This window comes from Dipodomys merriami, unplaced genomic scaffold (genome assembly GCF_024711535.1).
Source record: "Dipodomys merriami isolate MVZ:Mamm:240054 unplaced genomic scaffold, mDipMer1.0.p SCAF_192, whole genome shotgun sequence".
Lineage (NCBI taxonomy): Eukaryota > Metazoa > Chordata > Mammalia > Rodentia > Heteromyidae > Dipodomys > Dipodomys merriami.
The window spans coordinates 2,187,030-2,205,314 of NW_027203293.1; the positions used below are offsets into that span (position 1 = coordinate 2,187,030).

Sequence of the window (18,285 nt, forward strand, 5' to 3'; positions counted from 1 at the left end):
TATTTTTGGAATTTGTTGTTAGAGAGTTACGGTCTTCTAGAAGTGGCATATTTTTTTCATCTTTCTTTAGTTCCAACATTAAAATTTGTGTATTTATTGGACCAGCTCTTGCTACTGCTTTTACAGCAAGACCTTCATCCCAAGTAGTTATCCCCTAAGGATGTGTCATAGGATTGTCACTTGGTTTTGCTGTGTTGGTTTTAATGATGTGTGTGCATTGTACAATATTGTGTCTCTGAAGCTTCTTTGGTTGTGATCAGAGAATTTGGACAGTATGTACCATGGAGAATTCAGAAAGACCCACTAGTCTCTGTAGACCAAAGAACATTGGCAACACTTTAGCAGTTCAGGCAGGTGAGGTATGTTAGCAGTGATATGGGGTAATGTCTTGGGTGGCTGCACCTACAATGACAGTTCCTCGCCACATGAGGTGACAGGAGTATCCTTAGCCACTTCAGCTGAGGTGCAGTCTCATGCGCTGCCCAGGAATAGGTGGTAGCATGAACAGCGGCACCCTGTCAGTGGGTCTCACACCCAATCCCAACAACAGAAAAGGAGTGGAAGCAGCCAGCAGAGGGAAGCATGCAGGTGAGAGGGCATCAGAAACCATGATGTCCCTCTGCTGGGAGCAGCTACTTGCTGGGGGAACCTCGGAATCTGGCTGTGCGAGCCTATTGGCTGAGTAGTGGCTGGAATGTTTCTCTCCAGCTTCTACAGCTGAAATGCCCATCTAGGTATATCCCCAAACCTGCTTTGTCCTTCCTTCTCTGTCCAAGGTGGAGGTAACAGCCAAGCCAGAGCTGGTGTTGTTCATGGCCACCTCAGATGGACCTTTGTGGTCTGTCTTGCCTTGCCTTGTCAGGGAAAGAGCCTGGGAACCATGTGGGCACCTGCTGTCAGTGCCAGCGGGGCACAAATCCACATGCAGCTTCTTAGCAAATACATTGTAAGTATATAGGTTACTGACTTTTTTTGTGCTGCTTTTGCAGCCTACTACTTTACTAAATTAATTCATTCAAATTTGTCTCAGAAGGCAAACTCCCTAATCCCCAAGAGCAGTGTACCCCGTCTCCTCCATGTGGCAAACCCTGTTCCTTACAGTGCAGGGTACCCAGCGAGTTTGGAGGCAGTTTGTCTAATGCACCAAGTTGGGTTCTTAAGGCAGCTACTTGCTGAGCTGTCTTAAGAGTAGTGGGATATCTGGGGTTCTAAGACTGGATTATGCAGGGGTTTCCAACCCCTGGGGCTTCCCACTTTCCCACAGCCACAGGTCTACAACACCCCAGGTGTTCTTTGGGACGTGATGGTATAACATGCTTCAAGTTCAGAGTCACATTATTGTTTCTCTGTGGCCTTCCCTCAAATAGATAGAAAGGTAACGGAAAATGCTGTATGTTGACATAAAGGATGTGCTGCTTTGTCGTGTTGAACTTGGAAGGGTTTCTTTGATGAGGTTTGTGGCTGCTGTTCTTTCGCATTTTTTCCCTTCACCTGTCTCACTCTTCTTTACTGTCACTGCTTTCTTTGTGGGATGGAATAGTGATATAGCAGAGTGCTGGCATGGAATGAGCCCTCCAGACGAGACTCCCGTCATCGTTATTATCCTTCCCTTTGCACTGGGGACATGTCTTTCCTCCCTCTTCTGGCATTCTCTAGTGGAAGGTCTTGTTGAGGAGGCACTTGTTTTCATGAGTTGAGATGGCTGCAGAATTCACTGGATTCTGTATATATAAGGATTGCAGGGTCTTCTCCACTTCCACTATAAGTTGGTGATCTGTGCGTGCATAGTGTGTGTGTGTGTGTGTGTGTGTGTGTGTGTGTGTGTGTGTGTGTGTGTGTGTGTAAAATCATCTGGGAAGTGGGAGGGATTGAGAAACAACATGTCTATTTAGATGAAGTGAAAGCTTCTTTTATTACTCCAGGACAGAGATCAGATGAGATTTGTGTTTTCTCCTTTGTGAATCTCTGAAGAGAGAAAATTCACATGTCCAGTCCCTGGTAATTAAATAGCAGGCCTTTCCAGAAGAGATTGCATGAGATGGAATTCCACCACTTAGACCATGAAGGAAGTTTATCCCTTACAACCGAAATACACAGTCTCCCCTGATTTCTTCCCTTACTCCCTGCTATCTTCTCAGTGAAATGCCCCATAGTGCTGTTAAGGCTTTTTCTTCTTCCTTCATCAAAAAAAAGAGCTCTAAGTAAAACTGCTGGATGCCGGGGATTAGCCCACATACCATTTCTATCCCAGTGAGGGTGAGAGGATATGTAGACTTTTTAATCCATCGCACAAATTATTGCTGTAGACTGGAATGCCATCTCTTCAGGGCTTAAGTAGAAAACAAAATAATGAGAGGTCTGCCCTATAAGTATCCACCAGGGCCTTGTACTCACATCAGCTGCCAAAAGACTCATAATCCTACAGCCTCTGGCAGCCTGTGGATGCTGAGGGTCTGGGTATCGCAGCCTGGCCCACCTGCTTCTGGTTAATCAGAATAAACTGCAGGTCACAGTCCTTACCTCCCCACCAAGAGCAGAGGTGACACAGATCTGGCCCAGCACCACAACCCAGGAAGTTGACTGCCTCTCATAAAGTTTGGAAACTCTACTTAGAACAACCTATTTTCCTAGAGATTTGACAACATCCTTGTTACCACAATTGCTATCAGATACCTTTTAGATTTTGCTTACCCTGGTATAGATGAGAACAAGAAAAACAGACCAGTCTCAGAATATAGCTCCTCTTATTATCCTTTCCCCAAAGGCCACACATGAGTTGGAGGGTGATTAGGAATAGAAGGAGAGGCAGGAATTAATTTAAATTATGTATGCTGAGCATGTAAATTGCACATGGCTCCCTAAAACTATGTAGCCCAACAATGGGCCATTTTCCAGTTAGATAGTATTCCTGCTCCTGATGATGATATTTGCATAGTTTTATTTTTTTCTCAATTACCCATTCTCATCCACCCAGCTCTCCTCTACCAGAAAAATGTGTCAAAAAGAATTGCAATTCATTCAGAGAAACAGGACAAAAGCAATGACTTCTTAAAGCCTTGCTGAGTCAAAACTTGTGCTTGGATACAGGCAGGACACTCTTCAAAACAGACCACACTATTTTGACCAAGGCTTCCAATACTAAATAGAATCCCATGTGTGGGCCCAGCAAGGCCATGCTCCTGCTAAGAATAAGCTGCACTGAAGAACCACTGAAGCAGAGCATTAGCAATTGCATACTTTCTGTCTCACAAAGTGCTTCCTCGCTCTTCTCCAATTTATACATTCTTAAGGAATTGTGATTCATTCTCCAGGTAACCCTGGAGTCCTTCTATATAAGTCTTCTGATAAGTCCAATAGAGCAGAAGATTTGATTTTGAAACCCTTCCTATGTACCGCCAGTGTAGGGGGATGTAAGAGGACCCACCAATCTTGCATGACACCACTATTTGTGACCAGTTTGGGTGCTCGTGGACACGTGTGCACTTCCCACCCGAGGAGCAGTCATTTGCTTTTCTAGAAACACAAAAATAGAACAATCTTGAATCCCGGAAGATTTAAGTCCTAACTTAAGTTTTACAGCATAATCTTTCCCATGCCCTTGCTGAGTGGTGAAAAAGGTGTGTATTTACATTGGTGTTTTTAAAACTTACCCCCCCCAAAAAAAAAACTCTTGAGTATGTGTATTTTAGTGTGATTGCTTAGCTGACTATAATGAATGTGCATTTTAGGTATCATGGTACCTCCAGAAGGCATGTGACAGTCAAAGTGACAGCATTCTTCACTTGAATTCTTAAAGAACCAAGAAGGATGTGCTCACCCACTGTGAGAGAAGTTGAAAAGGTTTCCAGGGTCCCAGTGAGTCCTGGAGTAACTTACAACTTGTCATGTGCCCAGGCCTGTCCTAGAAATCAGACAAGAAAAGAGGAAGGCCAGGGTCTGGAAAAAAATACAGGATACATGTTGCATACATGTAGAAATGTCATGATGAAACCCATCTTGAATAACTAATGTATGTATGTAATGTACAAAAGAGAAAGAAAATGATCTAAGCTAGAACTCTCCTCTCAACAAACTTGTAGTCTAGTTGAGAAAAATAACACAGTTCTGAAGTCTTGAGAATCAGGTGTGAACTAATAGAGTTTCCAAATAGGCAAGGCAGATATGCAGGAATCAGAGATGGGTCCAATCTGTTAGAGGCAACATGAGTGGCATGAAATCCTGGAGTCCAGTTCATTCTACTGGCCTCCTCCTTGGATGCATGAGCCAGCATGCATTGCCTTCCTCCTGCATTTCTTCCTGTACTCTTCTTTCCACCCTTCTTTTCTTCCACCATCATTTTTCTTCTAGATGTTTTTCTCCTTTGAATTTTTCCTTTTCTTCCCCCTTGCTTTCTTCTTTCCTTCCTGCTTCCTCACTTCATGATACATCTGTACTGTTTGTCTCTGCTACCATTTATTGTAAAGTGTGTGTGTGCTGGCACCATGGATTTGCCTAGAGGCATGGAGATTGAACAAAATGTACATGTACACTAACGGCCAGATGTTAGCTTATCCTGTAGGAGGAAATCTGGATTTGAACCTGGCTTCCTGGCTCCCCAGCCTTGACACAGCCTCTACTAGTGTCCTTTTAGATCCCCAAACAAGAGCAACCCGCCCCCTTATCCAGTGTAGCTTGCCTGGTGATGCAGGATTCCAAAGTGATCATGACAACAACACACTGATGCATATCTGCTTGTGACAATGTGTACATGTGCTGAGAGGCCTAGCCAGGAGAAAGCAGGCTTGGGCTAGAATAAACAGAGCAGAAAATAAATCAAGCAGTTTCTTAAAAGTCACCTTGTAGTGTTAACAATATACAACCACCTTGGTGATATATGTGTAGCCTTCTCTCCTTCCTAAAAGAAGTGTGAAAAACAAGAATGTTCTGGAAGGAACATATGAAAAGATATTGAGAAAGCAAGATGCCAAGACCTGACAATAAAGAAAAGAAGGAAACAGAACTGAAGTAAAATTTCTATGGCTAAGGTTGGACATGAAGAACAAACTTGGAAATCCTCAAGGTAAAATGTCATACAGGTTCTTCTTTCAGGCTAGGATACAAAGGCCTTGAAAACACCAAACTAATCAGAAGGCATTTTCTCCTAGATATCTCCCTTGACATGCAATGTGAATGTCTTTAAGGAAATTTTCCAGAATAGAGCTAAGAGCCTCATTAACTGAATATTGTGGAAGGATTTCTTTGAAGTGGTCTGATCCATGATTATGACATCTCTGTCCATAATATTTACAATTTTTCCAGCAGAATCAGGCTGTTATCTTACATTCACAATAGAAATGTAGCTAACTACATCTGAAGAGACTAGTTTCTATTATATGCATTTCTGGCCTTGTCAAGGCCAGAAGATATGACTTATTGCTATCTAAATTTAGTATCGTGAACATTTCAGACCCAAGTTTCACTAGTTTTTAGCTACATGGCCTTAGGAAACTTTCTTAACATCGTTATCTCTCAGTATTACCATCTGTAAAATGTTTTGTGTGTGTGTGTTACTATATGTACTTAATGAGTTGAGACCAGAAAAGCATTCCAAACAACATTAAAGACCATCTTACTTTCACTTACTACTTATTTGTTGGCTGTTATCTGTTTAATACTTAACACTACCCCTGCACAAAAGACTTGTCATCCTAATCTGTTTTGCCACATACTGCATAGGTGAGGGGCTAGCCTTCACAGTAAGTTCTCAGAGCATTCTAGGTTTTCTTTCCATTTCCCTATTTTACAAGTGATAAAATAGGCCCAAAGGTGTTAAGTGACTGATTAGTTAACTATAAAGTGGCTAATAATCATTTCAAGATCCTTTGCATCTTCATTTCTTTAATCTAGCTAGTGAGGAGGTATGTTTGCTCGTTGATGAACTGAGAAGATAACACACTCACCCTAGGCTTGGGTACAGGACTCAGGAGCTTGGCTATTATCTCCTGATGTAAGCCACAGTCTACTTTTTGAAAAAAAAATTAGTTATTGTACAGGTAGTCATGTATAGAAGGGTTACAGTTGCATAAGTCAGGTAATGAGTGCTTTTCTTTTTGGACCATGTCTCACCCTTTCCTTTCAATTCTCCCAGTTTTTCCCTTCCATCCCCACCCTTAGTTGTATAGTTCATTTTACCATATAATGTGTAGTGAGTACCGCTGCTATATTTGTTCACCCATTGTCCCACCTTTTCTGTGTTCCCCTCCCCCTTACCCTTCCAAAGGCAAGCTAACAAACAAGATAAAAGAAAAAGACAACAAAAACAGCAACAGCAACAACAAATCTCTTGTTTACATTTCTTAGAGTTCATTTGGTAAAAGATTATTTTATATGGTCATATGCTCATAGCAATTGAGCATTTGTGATCCTCTCCTATGAATATCCTTCTTTGGTCTCACTATGTGATTATCTTGAGACCTGTGTAATTTACCATATTTCAGTGTATTATTTTTAACCATCCAGTGTGTTTACTTGTAAATTGATAGGCATATTCTAATTACCACAAATGAGGGAAACCATGCAACCTATATTTCTCTTAGTCTTTTACCTCATTCAATATACTTTTTTCCAACTCTTTCCATTTGCTAATGAATGATATATCATTCTTTCTGATGGAAGCATGGAATTCCATTGTGTATACACCACATTTTCTTGGTCCATTCATCCACATAGGGCCATCCGGTCTGATTCCATAGCTTGACTATGGTAAACAATGTTGCAATGGACATGGTTGTGCTGGTCACTTTAGTGTGGCATTGTTTGTGTTCTATTGGATAAATACCCAGGAGTGGAGTTGCTGGATCATAGGGAAGCTCTATGTTTAGTCTTTTGAGAAACCTCCATACTGCTTTCCAGAGTGACTGAACAGTTTACATTTCCACCAACAGTGTACCAGCATTCCCTTTTGGCCACATCCCCACCAGCATCTGTTGTTGTTAGTTGTCTTAATACTAGCCATTCTAAATGGGCTAGTGGATGAGGTAGAATCTCAATGTTGTTTTGACTTGCGTTCCTTTTATGGACAGAGTTATTGACTATTTCTTTTGTATCTATTAGCCATTCTTGTTTCTTCCTCTAAGAAGGCTCTCTTTAAGTCTTTAGCCCATTTATTAATTGGGTTGCACATTCTGCTTTTTTATAGCATGCTCTAGGTAAAAGTCAAAAAGCATCATGGAAAACAAACCACAAAATTTCAGTCCACACTAGTCCCCACCACCCCATCTTCACTTCTGCTTGGTGATCAGCTCACGTGGGGTTGCTTAAGCATTAACATTAAGTAAGTGTGTAGGTCCCTGGTGGATTATGACTTTTCTGGATCTCCCTGTCACTAGGCTAGCATTGTGATAGTATTCTTAATGCAGTAACCTTGACCATCTACACACAGGTATTTCCCTGTGCTTCTCACTCACTGGCACTCACCTGGGAGCTCAAAGGTGTGGCCAAGATTATTTCTGGTCCTAAACACACAGCTCTGCTCTCATAGGGGTTGGCATCCATGGTTAGAACAAGCTATCCCAGCCACATTGGGCAGACCTAGCCTAACTCCAGACTTGATGCCTGTGTTACCCTGCAAAGATCACTTGCTCTCTCCAAGGTGTCTCCAAGCCTCAGTTTCTACATTTATAAATTATTCCCTATCTCATGAGAATGTGGTGAGAATTTACAAAAGTGTTTCCAAAAGAGTCTCTCTAGAAATGAGGCCAGGAGCTCTGAGCATAAGACCCAGGGATCACACAATATCTCCCAGACTCCCACTTCTCACAAAGTGAACTACTGGGTGGAATCTGAGGCCTGCAGGCAGAGCACAAGTGTCCTTCAGTTCTCTATTACAAGTGTAGAACTCAAGTCTCTTTTGCTGTCCCTATAATCCATTGCATTCAAGGAATAGCTTTAGTCTTCAGTAAAGCAAGTGCTGTACCCAGGGGCACAACCTAGGGTGCCTATGCACCAAGTGAGAATTGGACTGGCTACAGACTATAGAGCTCTGTGAATCCAACAGTGCCTTCCAGTACAGAAAGAAGGAAGATTCTAAGGTGAAAGTGGCACAGAAGTGGACAACTGGCCTTAACTAGCCCTACTCTCAAACCACATATAGCACCAACCCACACAGCAAGAATTATCAAATACTCAGCTACTTTCCCTCAGTATGAATGGTATTTGGAGGGTCAAACCAACAGAAAGAAAGACCAGAGTCAAACTAACAAAATTAGAGATTAAAAATGGAATATCAGGAAAAACTCAATGAAACTAATATCATTAGTGATACTTTATAAACTTACTTTCTATTGAACTAGAAAATCTAGAAAAAATAGATAAATTTCTAGCAACATATGACCTACCTTAAACCACTTAAGCACATCTATAGTGAACAATGAGTTTGAAGTAGTGGTAGTCTCTCAACAAAAAATACAGGACCACATGGATTCACTGACAATTTCTGTCAGGACACTAAGGTAGATCTAACACCAATATAGCTCAGACTATTCCATAAAATAGAAAAGGAAGAAATAAAATTCTACTTAATTCATTATAGGATGCCAGAATGACTTTGACAACCAAAACCAGATGATGATTAGAAGAAAACAAAACAGAGAAAACCAGAGACCAATTTCCTTGATGAATACATATGCAATTTTGTTCAATAAAATGTTTGTGAACTGAATTCAACAATACATTAAATCAGAAACTGTGGCCCAGTTCATTTCTTTCAAGGATGCTAGATTATTAAACATACAGAAATCATATATAATACAGCACATAAACAGAGTACAGAACAAAATTACATTACTATCTCAACAGATGCAGAGAAAGCCTTTTGACAAAGTCCAACATCTCTTTATGATGAAAACTAGGAAGAAAAGCAAAATAGCTCAACATAGCAAATCCTTAATGTGATGGACTTGTAGCCAATATTTTACTCAATGGGAAAAAAACTGAAACCAGTTTCTAAACATTCAGGAGCAACACAAAAGTGTCAGCTCTCTCCATTCTCTCTCTCTCTCCATTCCATATACTCCTTGAATTTTGAGCTAAAGCAATAAGGCAAGAAAAAAAGAAAGAAAGATAAAAAAGGAATAATTCAAATGATCCCTGTCTGTTAACTGTATGACCTATACACTTAAGAGTATATGATCCTATACTCTCAAGACACCATCAAATGGCCAATAGACGCATGAAGAAATGCTCAACCTCTCTAGCCATAAAAGAAATGCAAATCAAAACAACATTGAGATACCACCTCACCCCAGTTAGAATGGCTATAATCAAGAATTCTAACAACAACAGATGCTGGAGAGGATGTGGACAGAAGGGAACCTTACTACATTGTTGGTGGGAGTGTAAACTTGTTCAACTACTTTGGAAAGTAGTATGGAGGTTCCTCAAAAGACTCCACATAGAGATCCTCTATGACCCAGCAATCTCACTTTTGGGCATTTACCCAAATGATCACAAACAAGACCATACTAAAGCTACCAGCACAACTATGTTTATTGCAGCATTATTTACCATAGCTAAGATATAGAACCAACCCAGATGCCCCTCAGTAGGTGAATGGATCAAGAAAATGTGCTATATATACACAATGGAATTCTATGCCTACATCAGAAAGAATGACATTGCCCCATTTGTTAGGAAATGGAAAGACTTGGAAAAATTATATTAAGTGAAGTAAGCCAGGCCCAAAGAAACATAGGTCCCATGGTTTCCTTTATTTGCAATAACTAGTATATGTCTGTCAAGGAGAAAAAGTCAAATAAGTTGATGTTAGGGGAATGAACCCAAAGATAAGTATTCAAATGTTTTTTTTTCTTTCATGCAATTGTTTCTAACATATTTATAATGATTTCTATGTTGCTTTGTATGTCCCTCCCCCACGGTATAACCCCTGCTTTCACTGTATTTGATGTTGGTATAACTTGTGGAGGGGAAGGGCAAAAACAAATAGTTTAACTAGGGATACTTATGTCGAAAAACAAACTTTACAACTTTGGTGTGGGGGGGGTAGGATCAGGTGGGGGGATGTGGGGATAGTATGGGAAGGGATAGGAAGAAGAAACAAAGAGGAGGCAACAATGCTTGCTAAGAAATGTACTTGTTATCTTGCCCATGTAATTGTAACTCCTCTGTACAGTATTCTCACAATAAAAAAGAGACCATCATAAAGAAGAAAATTCATAGATCCGATAGACACTTATGACAAAGTAGAAGGATACAAACTCATCAAACAAAATTCAGTAGCTTTTCTGACATACAGTAAACAGACTGAAAAAGTAATCTGGAAAAAAATAGCCTTATAAAATAAAATATCTACACATGAACTTAACTAAAGAGATAAAGAACTCAGATTAACCCAAGTGATCTTGAGCAAATATAGCAACACTGGAGTTAAGATAGCACCTGGTTTCAAATTATACTGCAAATCCATCTTAACAAAAGCAGCATAGTACTGGCACAAATGCAGACTTATAGGCCAATGGGATAAACATCCCAGAAATAAGTCACAGCTTACAGCCAATTGATTTTTTTTCTCAAGGCTAGTGCTCTACCACTTGATCCACAGCTTCATTTCCAGATTTTTTGGTGGTTAACTGGAGATAAAAGTCTCATGGACTTTCTTGTCCAGGTTGGCTTTGAAACTCAACCCTTAGATCTCAGTCTCCTGATTACAGGATTACAGAACCCAGCTTGATTTTTTGATAAAGAAGGAAAAACATACTTTGCAGAAAATATACCCTCTTCAACAAAAGATGTTGGGAAAAACTGGATATTGACATATCAAAGAAACATAACACATGCTGACAAGAATGAAGGAGAAAAGAGAATTCATACTGCAAGTTGGTGGGTAGGTAATTTGGTTCAGACACTACTGAAATGTGTGGAGGTTCCTCAACAAACTAAAAGTAGAACTCCTTAGGATACTCCTATGCCACTGGTGGCCAGATACCTGAAGAAATATATGCCAACATATACAATAGCGACATCTACACAACCATGCTTAGTTCAACAGTATTCATAATAAATTATTCATAATAATCAGCCTAGTTGTTCCAAAACTGGTGAATGGATAAAGAAAAATGTCCACATACACACGGTAGCATTATTCGCCAATAGAAAGGAATGAAGTTATATCATTTTCAGGAAAATAGATGGAACTGGAGATGATGACATTAAGCAAGACAAACCAATCCCAGAGAGTCAAATATTATATGTTGTTACTCAAGTCTAGAATGTACAACCTAAAAATAACATTAAATTATTTTAAAAGGGGGTACTCTATAGGATGCGGAACCAGCTCGGAGAGGGTAGAAGTGAGGATGATAGGAGCTGAATATAATCAAGCGTATTATGTTATTATAAAAATAGAATAGTAAAAAATCTGTTAATATAGGAGAATTACGAAAGCAACAGAGAGGGTAACTTTGATCAAAGTATATCTTATATGCATGTATGGTGATAATACAATGAACCTCCTTGTACAATTAAATTTTATGCTAATACTAGGAAGTTTCTAGATGATTATGTCCTGTTAGACCTTTGGCAACCAGCTATAGGAAGAATGGGTGGGCCTGCCTGCCCAGACCCCCATCCACACCCCACTCACACACAGAGATGGTATTCTTTAAATATTTTTGGCCTAGAGGAATAGCCCAAGGCTTCTTCCCACCAACTCTAGTCATATTTATGAGGGCAGTTGAAAGCCAGCCTCTGATGGACAAGTTTACCTTAGTCTGCCCACAGCTCCATGGCTACCCAGGAGTAGCTCCTGAATTCAACTGTAGATGAGCTGTTCTATCCTCTTGCAAAGGAAGGACAGGAGTTCATCCAGAGGGTAACGTCACCTCATAAAGCCTAAAGAAAATGGCATTGTGCATAATTTCAAGTTTTACCATAAAGAAATAATATGGGAGGAGATAGATACATTTAACCTGATTTAACCATTAGAGTAGGTACACATGTATAGAAACATTGATCCTGTGGGGGGAGGATTAGGTGCGGGAGCGGGGGGAGGATGGGAAGGGATGCAAAGGGGAAACAAAAGAGGAGGCTACAATGCTTGATAAGAAATGTACTCATTATCTTGCCCTTGTAATTGTAACCCCTCTGTACAGCATTTTCACAATAAAAAAAGAAACATTGATCCTCACCCTGTGAACATTTACAGTTTTTATGTTTTTATATGTCAAGTGAAAATTAACTGAATAAGAAAAATGAAACTGCCTTGTGAATCAACTAAACAGAGTTTCACCACATTATCTCCAGAGCATCACCAGACTACCACAACAGGCTTGGTTGTAGTGTTGCTTTCAATCAGTAGCTTATACAGAGACAGAGATATTTGTGCCAGGCACGGTGCTAGCTGATACATACATACATACATATATATATGCACATATATATCACAATTAAGAGTGAGAGATAGCTATTTTGATTTGTATCTCATGCAGAGAGAGAGAGAGAGAGAAAGGGAACTGAGCATTACAGTTTTAAGTGATCAGCCCAAAGTTACACAGCTAGAGGCCTAGCCCAGAGCCAAATCCAAGCCTGTCAGATTTAAGCCCCTATTCTTAGCCCAAATATGCCTGAACATAAGAATTACCTGGGGTGGTTGTTAAAAATGGATTATATGGGCTATCTCCTCTGGTGTATAGGAAAGCAGTTCTTTTAACAAGTGCCTCAGGTGCCAAATGTTTAGGATGAGCATCCTTCACCCTTGGCTGTCCACCACCACTGCTGACCAAGCATGTAAGGCAGACCAGTGCCCAGGCACCACAGACCACATCCACATGCTGGCTCTTTTCCACAGCTCTGTGTAACAAGAGCTCTCTGTGCATCTCAGTATCAACCCACCTGTCTCCCAGGACTGAGACTGAGCCCAGGTTGTGATGGTATTTTGCCCAGCTCCTGTGGGCACATCACTCTGAGCTGAACTTTCAGCAATCTGTTTGGGAATCTTAACAATCCTTTCTATAAGGTTTTGTGAGGAAATTCAGACAATTTATTTCACCTTCTAGGACTGTCTCTGTTTAACTGAGTGTTGTATCATAGGCTCAGGAATATTGTGAATCTATGAAGAATGCCTTCCATGCAGTTGATTTGTCTTTGCCTGCTGTGTCTTTTGCGTGACTCTTAGTAGGGTTAAATAAAAAGTGTAGACTCTGAAAGGATCTCTCTTTGATGCCACTGCCATGAAAAGTTACAACAGCTCTGAGACAGTGAGCATTTATCTCTATGTGCCCAAATCTGTGCTGAGCCAGTAGCTCTCACACCATCCTTATTAAATGCCATTCCCATTTGCTAAGGCTTAAAGAGACTAATTATCTTTGTAAGGTTCATTTAGTCTATAACAATAGTAGATAGAGGATTCAAACAGAATATCAGACTTCAAATTAACCACCTTGCTATGAGATCTCCAGGCACACACAGGGATAGGAGGTAAACACAGGAAAATGAGAGCAGGGTTAGGACAGAGAATTAGGGCTCATTTGTTCTGTATTTAAAGCCAAATGAATGACTACTATAAAAAATACTCCTGTTAAAAATTTTTGAGGAAAAAAAAAACAAGAGGAAAAAATTATACTAAAACCATCTGCCTAGATTTTATGACTGGGTGTCAATACTTTTATTGCTTTGGAGGTAAAAGTTTGGGTTTTCATTCCTAAATATAAATGGTCTCTGGTTCCTATGAAAATTAAATGAAGAAAAATAGTTTGAGCAACAAGAAATCCACTCAAATGCTCTCTGTTGCTCACCCTTAGAGAACATCTCTGCGCTGGGCAGATGAGGATGAAGGTTACATTGGTGAGGATCTGTTAGGAGTCCTTGTTTGTCAGGGGATGGCATTCCACATGAAGCTGAACCCAGCACTGTTTATCCCTTCATTTTAGTCCATCCCTGACAGTCCAGGATAATCATGCTCAGTGCTTTACCCTCCTCTAAGAGCTGTCTACTTGACAGCCAAGTAGAAAACAAATAGGAAATACAATAGCAAATGTCTGCTTTCCCATGCTCTTTGCCCACAACTGACTTCCCTTCCTCTCTAATAGATATCGGCCAGCGAAATCGAGATGCTTCTGATGCGGCTACCTCGCATGTTCAAACAGGAGTTCACCGGTGTGGGAGCGACGCTGGAAAAGAGATGGAAACTGTGTGCCTTTGAAGGAATTAAAACCACCTAGCTGTGGAAGGGCAGGAGATGTCTGAGAGTGAACAGAGCGTGAAGGCAGCCAGGCTGGGAGCCTGGGAACAGGAGGGGTGGGACCCACCAGCGAGGGACCTGGGGCCTGACTTTAGTTACATCTGCGCCAGTGATCTTGTGAGGGGAAATGTAACCTTGTACCAATCCCTTACACTAAGCAAAAGCTTCATACTGTGACAGATGTTTCCTACGAAAACCAGTGATCCCCCACTCATAACGATGGCAAAAATCTTAAAATAGGCTGCATTTGAGAATAGCTCACCTAGCAAAATATTTAAAGTTAGTGAGGGAGTAGCCATGGTGGTTGCTAGGCTACGGAGTTGTAAATGTAATGTATAGCCGACATCATTAAATGACATTTTCCTGGCAGTCTTTCTGTTTTAGTTAAAAAACAAAAATAAAAACAAAAAAAATAATAATTTTGCAGTGATGAAAAAATCATACCAAAAGAAAACTTGAATATGTGTCTGAAAAAGTTATCGTATTTTATAAATTAAGTTATATGCTGTTTCCAGGGACTTTTGCCTTATTGAAGAGGCAGAAACAATGATTGGACAACTTGAGAACGCTTTACCAAGAATATTATTTTTCTAATGTAACAATTCTCCATCCTAAGTTCTTTTAACATGGACTGCATAACAGTTTTCATAAAAATGTAAATAAAGGGAAAACTCATGTTGCTGTCTTGTACTTGGTATGTGACATTCAGGTTTCTGCATCAAAATAAACATTCAGTAAATATTCCTGTTACAAATTTTATAGGAAAGACATAAATTTTTTTCAATAAATATTACTTCTACCATATTGGTTTTGCTAATATTCTTTGATATATTTTCATACTTCCTTAAGAAATTGTTTTCTCATTTTTCATTTCTACTTCATAGTTTATCATTAAAATTATAAAATTGAGTGACAATAAGAGGCAAAATAGTGTTTCAAAGAGAAATGTATAACATGGTATGACACACTCAGAAGAATTCAACATCATTCCTGTGATAGCCTGACTAAAAACTATATGCCCTCATTTGGAGTCATGAGAGAATATTGGACAACTCAAGTTTATGAAAATTCTACAGAATTAGCCAGGACTCTTCAATAATTTCAAGGCCATGAAAGATAAAGACTGAGGGATTGTCATGGAATGGAGAGTCAGATTAAATCCTGATCAGAATAGGACATTAGTGAAAGAAAAAAAAAACTGTTTTCCATGAGTGTATCCTGGAAACCAGGTCCTGGAGTCTCAAGCCTATAATCCTAGCTACTCAAGAGGCTGTGTTATAGGGATCCTGGTTTGAAGCCAGCCTGAGAGACTCTTCAATCATCTTCAATTAATTGAAGATCTTTTTTTAAAGGTGGAAGTGGAGTGAGGTTCAAATGGTAGAACACCAACCTGAAACAAAAAAGACAAATAAGAGGGCTAGGCCCTGAATTCAAGCCAGAGTACTGGCAAAACAAAAAGTATGAAAGTACCAATATAGGAGATTGTGTGCCAGAATAGATACATGGCATTTAAATATAATCAACTTAAGTTTTACCTTTTTTCTGACCTTATGGGGAGTTACTATGTAGCTACTTGATCACATTGTGATTTTTTTTCCCCTATGTGTTTTCTGGAAGAGCTTCAAGCTAGAAAACAAATGAAGAAATTCACATATGGGCAATTTGAGTTTCTTCTTTCGCTTTAAAACACCTCTACTCCTTGCTTTCTTATATCAAAAGACCATTATTGAAGATATTGATTAATTTTAAATGAAGCATTTTTAAGACAGTTGAATGCTCTTTGAAATAATGAAAAGATATTCAAAGTTTCCCATTGGACATTATTGTCCTTAAGGTTCTTTTTCTTGAACCCTAAAAAAAATTAAGGTACTTATCTCTAACTTCTATATTTTATTCAGGCTTAGTGCCAATGCTGTAAGCATGTAGAGAAATAAGAAGAGACTGTCTCTCACCCAGGTGGTGCTGGCGCACGCCTGTGATCGTAATTATGGGAGTCAGAGATTAGGAAGACCATGATTCAAAGTCAGTCCAACCTCCCCCACCAAAAACTTATGAGGCTCTATTCATCCAATAGCTGGGCACCATGACACATGCCTGTCATCCTAGACATGTGCAAGGCAGAGATCAAGAACACCAAGATTCTTTATATATTTTTTTTGGGGGGGGGTCCGGTCATGGGGCCTGAACTCTGGGCCTGGGTGCTCTCCCTCAGCTCTTCAGCTCAAGGCTAGCGCTCTACCACTTGAGCCACAGCGCCACTTCTGGCTTTTTTCTTTTTGCTTATGTGGTGCTGAGGAATCGAACCCAGGGCCTCATGCATGCAAGGCAAGCGCTCTACCACTGAGCCACCTTCCCAGCCCAACAAGACCAAGATTCTAAGCTAGCCCAGACAAAATAATTGATGAGACTACCCATCGACAGAAAAAGCTGAGCATGATGAGATGCACTTGTCATCCCATCGGTGGCAAGAAGCGGATGTAAGAGGATCAAAGTCCAAGCTAGTCCAGGAAAAACAGTGAGAGCCTATCCCCAAAATACCCACAGCAAAATAAGGTCTGAGTCAGGAGGATCACAAGTACAAGGCCCGCTGGGCTCTATACTGACTTGGAGACCAGCCTGGAATACATAGGAATGACAATATCAAATGGAAATAATAATATCATATTAAACACTAGAGTCTTTCCATCTGCTTACCATCTGCTAATACCCCAACTACCACCATCTCAAGAGATTTTTAAGTCAGGAGTCATAGCAAGCTTACCATGAGAAAAAAAAAAAGATACCATTTATAGATAATGTTATTATAAAACAAAATTCACCAGGTTCTCCTAACAACTCACACATACATGCAAAAATGTGTGATAATGTACTGCCTATTATTGAAATACAAAATAACCCAATTCCCTTGGAAACCACAATCCTTTCTCCTGCTATGATTGCTTTTCTCTCTGATCCGTTGTGCACATGGCTGCCTCTCCAATCCCACAAAGCGCAACCCTCTGTTGCCCCCTCCAGTCCCTCCATGGTCTGATATAGCACCACTTCTCAATCAACATCTATCAAACGGATGAACCAAATGACTTGAAGGAAGAGCTTGCATAGAAGTTTCTGAAGTAGTTGAATCTGAATCCATTTACCCTTCAGAAAGTCTTAACTTCTTCGCTGTTGTTGTTGTTTTCTAAGTGCTTAAGGTAAAAAATGTATATCATAATATTTAATCATTTATGAATGTAAGACTTGGTGACATTAGATAGTCACAATGCTGTGTAATCAATCACTATTCATAAAGCTTCTCAATCCTCTCAAAATCCTGTACCCATTAGACAATAATTCTATCTACCCCACCCTCAGGCCCTGGTCCTCTACTTTGCATCTGCATGAATTTGCCTATTCTAAGTAGTTCATACAAGTGAAACTTTACAGTATTTGTTCCTCTGTGTCTGTCTGTCTTTTACTCAGCACAAAATATCTAAGAAGGCCACCCCCACTGTGGTATATAACAGAACTTTACTCCTTTCTCAAGACTGAATAATATTCTACTATCTAGGAAATTTTGTTGACGTAGGTAGCATTGACCTATAGCAGTAAAGGAAAGTCATTTGATCAGTGTTTGAAGATGCTTACTTACCACATGATAAACAGTATCCTGTAGTATGTAGAAGCTTGTTTCTATCTTCATGAACTTCCTAGCTCATCACAGGTAATAAAAATGGCGTGACAGAAGTAGCAAAAGTGGGCAGCAATTGTGTAGAAAGGGAGATAGATTATCAAAGAAGCCATGAGTATCCCATGCAACAAAATATGTGGGACAAATTGTTTATTCTTAGTAAGGTTTGAAGCTGTTTTACTTTAAGGTTGCTTTCTATTTATTTTTGTTTTTCTGAAATTCTTTTTCTAAAAATGGTTGCTGGGCTATTTGTTGCACTCATTGAAAGGTCATTTATCCCCAAAACGTAAGAGATCTTTCATAACATAGTTTCTTCTCCAAACTGAGAAAATAAAGAGGCATCAGATTCTTATAATCTTGCAGTTTGACTGGTTTTATATCAAAA

The 18,285-nt window shown here is 39.8% G+C and overlaps 1 protein-coding gene across 12 annotated transcripts in view; it reads left to right on the forward strand.

Annotated features, from left to right (window-relative positions):
* LOC138831335 (ecto-NOX disulfide-thiol exchanger 1) overlaps window positions 1-15,021 on the forward strand; it is a 542,641-nt gene extending 527,620 nt beyond the window's left edge. For 11 of the 12 annotated variants that reach the window (XM_070028466.1, XM_070028455.1, XM_070028465.1 and 8 more), the window contains one exon: window positions 14,082-15,021. In XM_070028466.1, the coding sequence (XP_069884567.1) occupies window positions 14,082-14,213 (132 nt within the window). In that variant the 3' untranslated portion in view covers window positions 14,214-15,021. Of the gene's footprint in view, window positions 1-8,569; window positions 8,709-14,081 lie in introns of those variants that run through there. The other variant, XM_070028467.1, reaches the window with a different exon arrangement.
* Window positions 15,022-18,285: the final 3,264 nt, after the last annotated feature.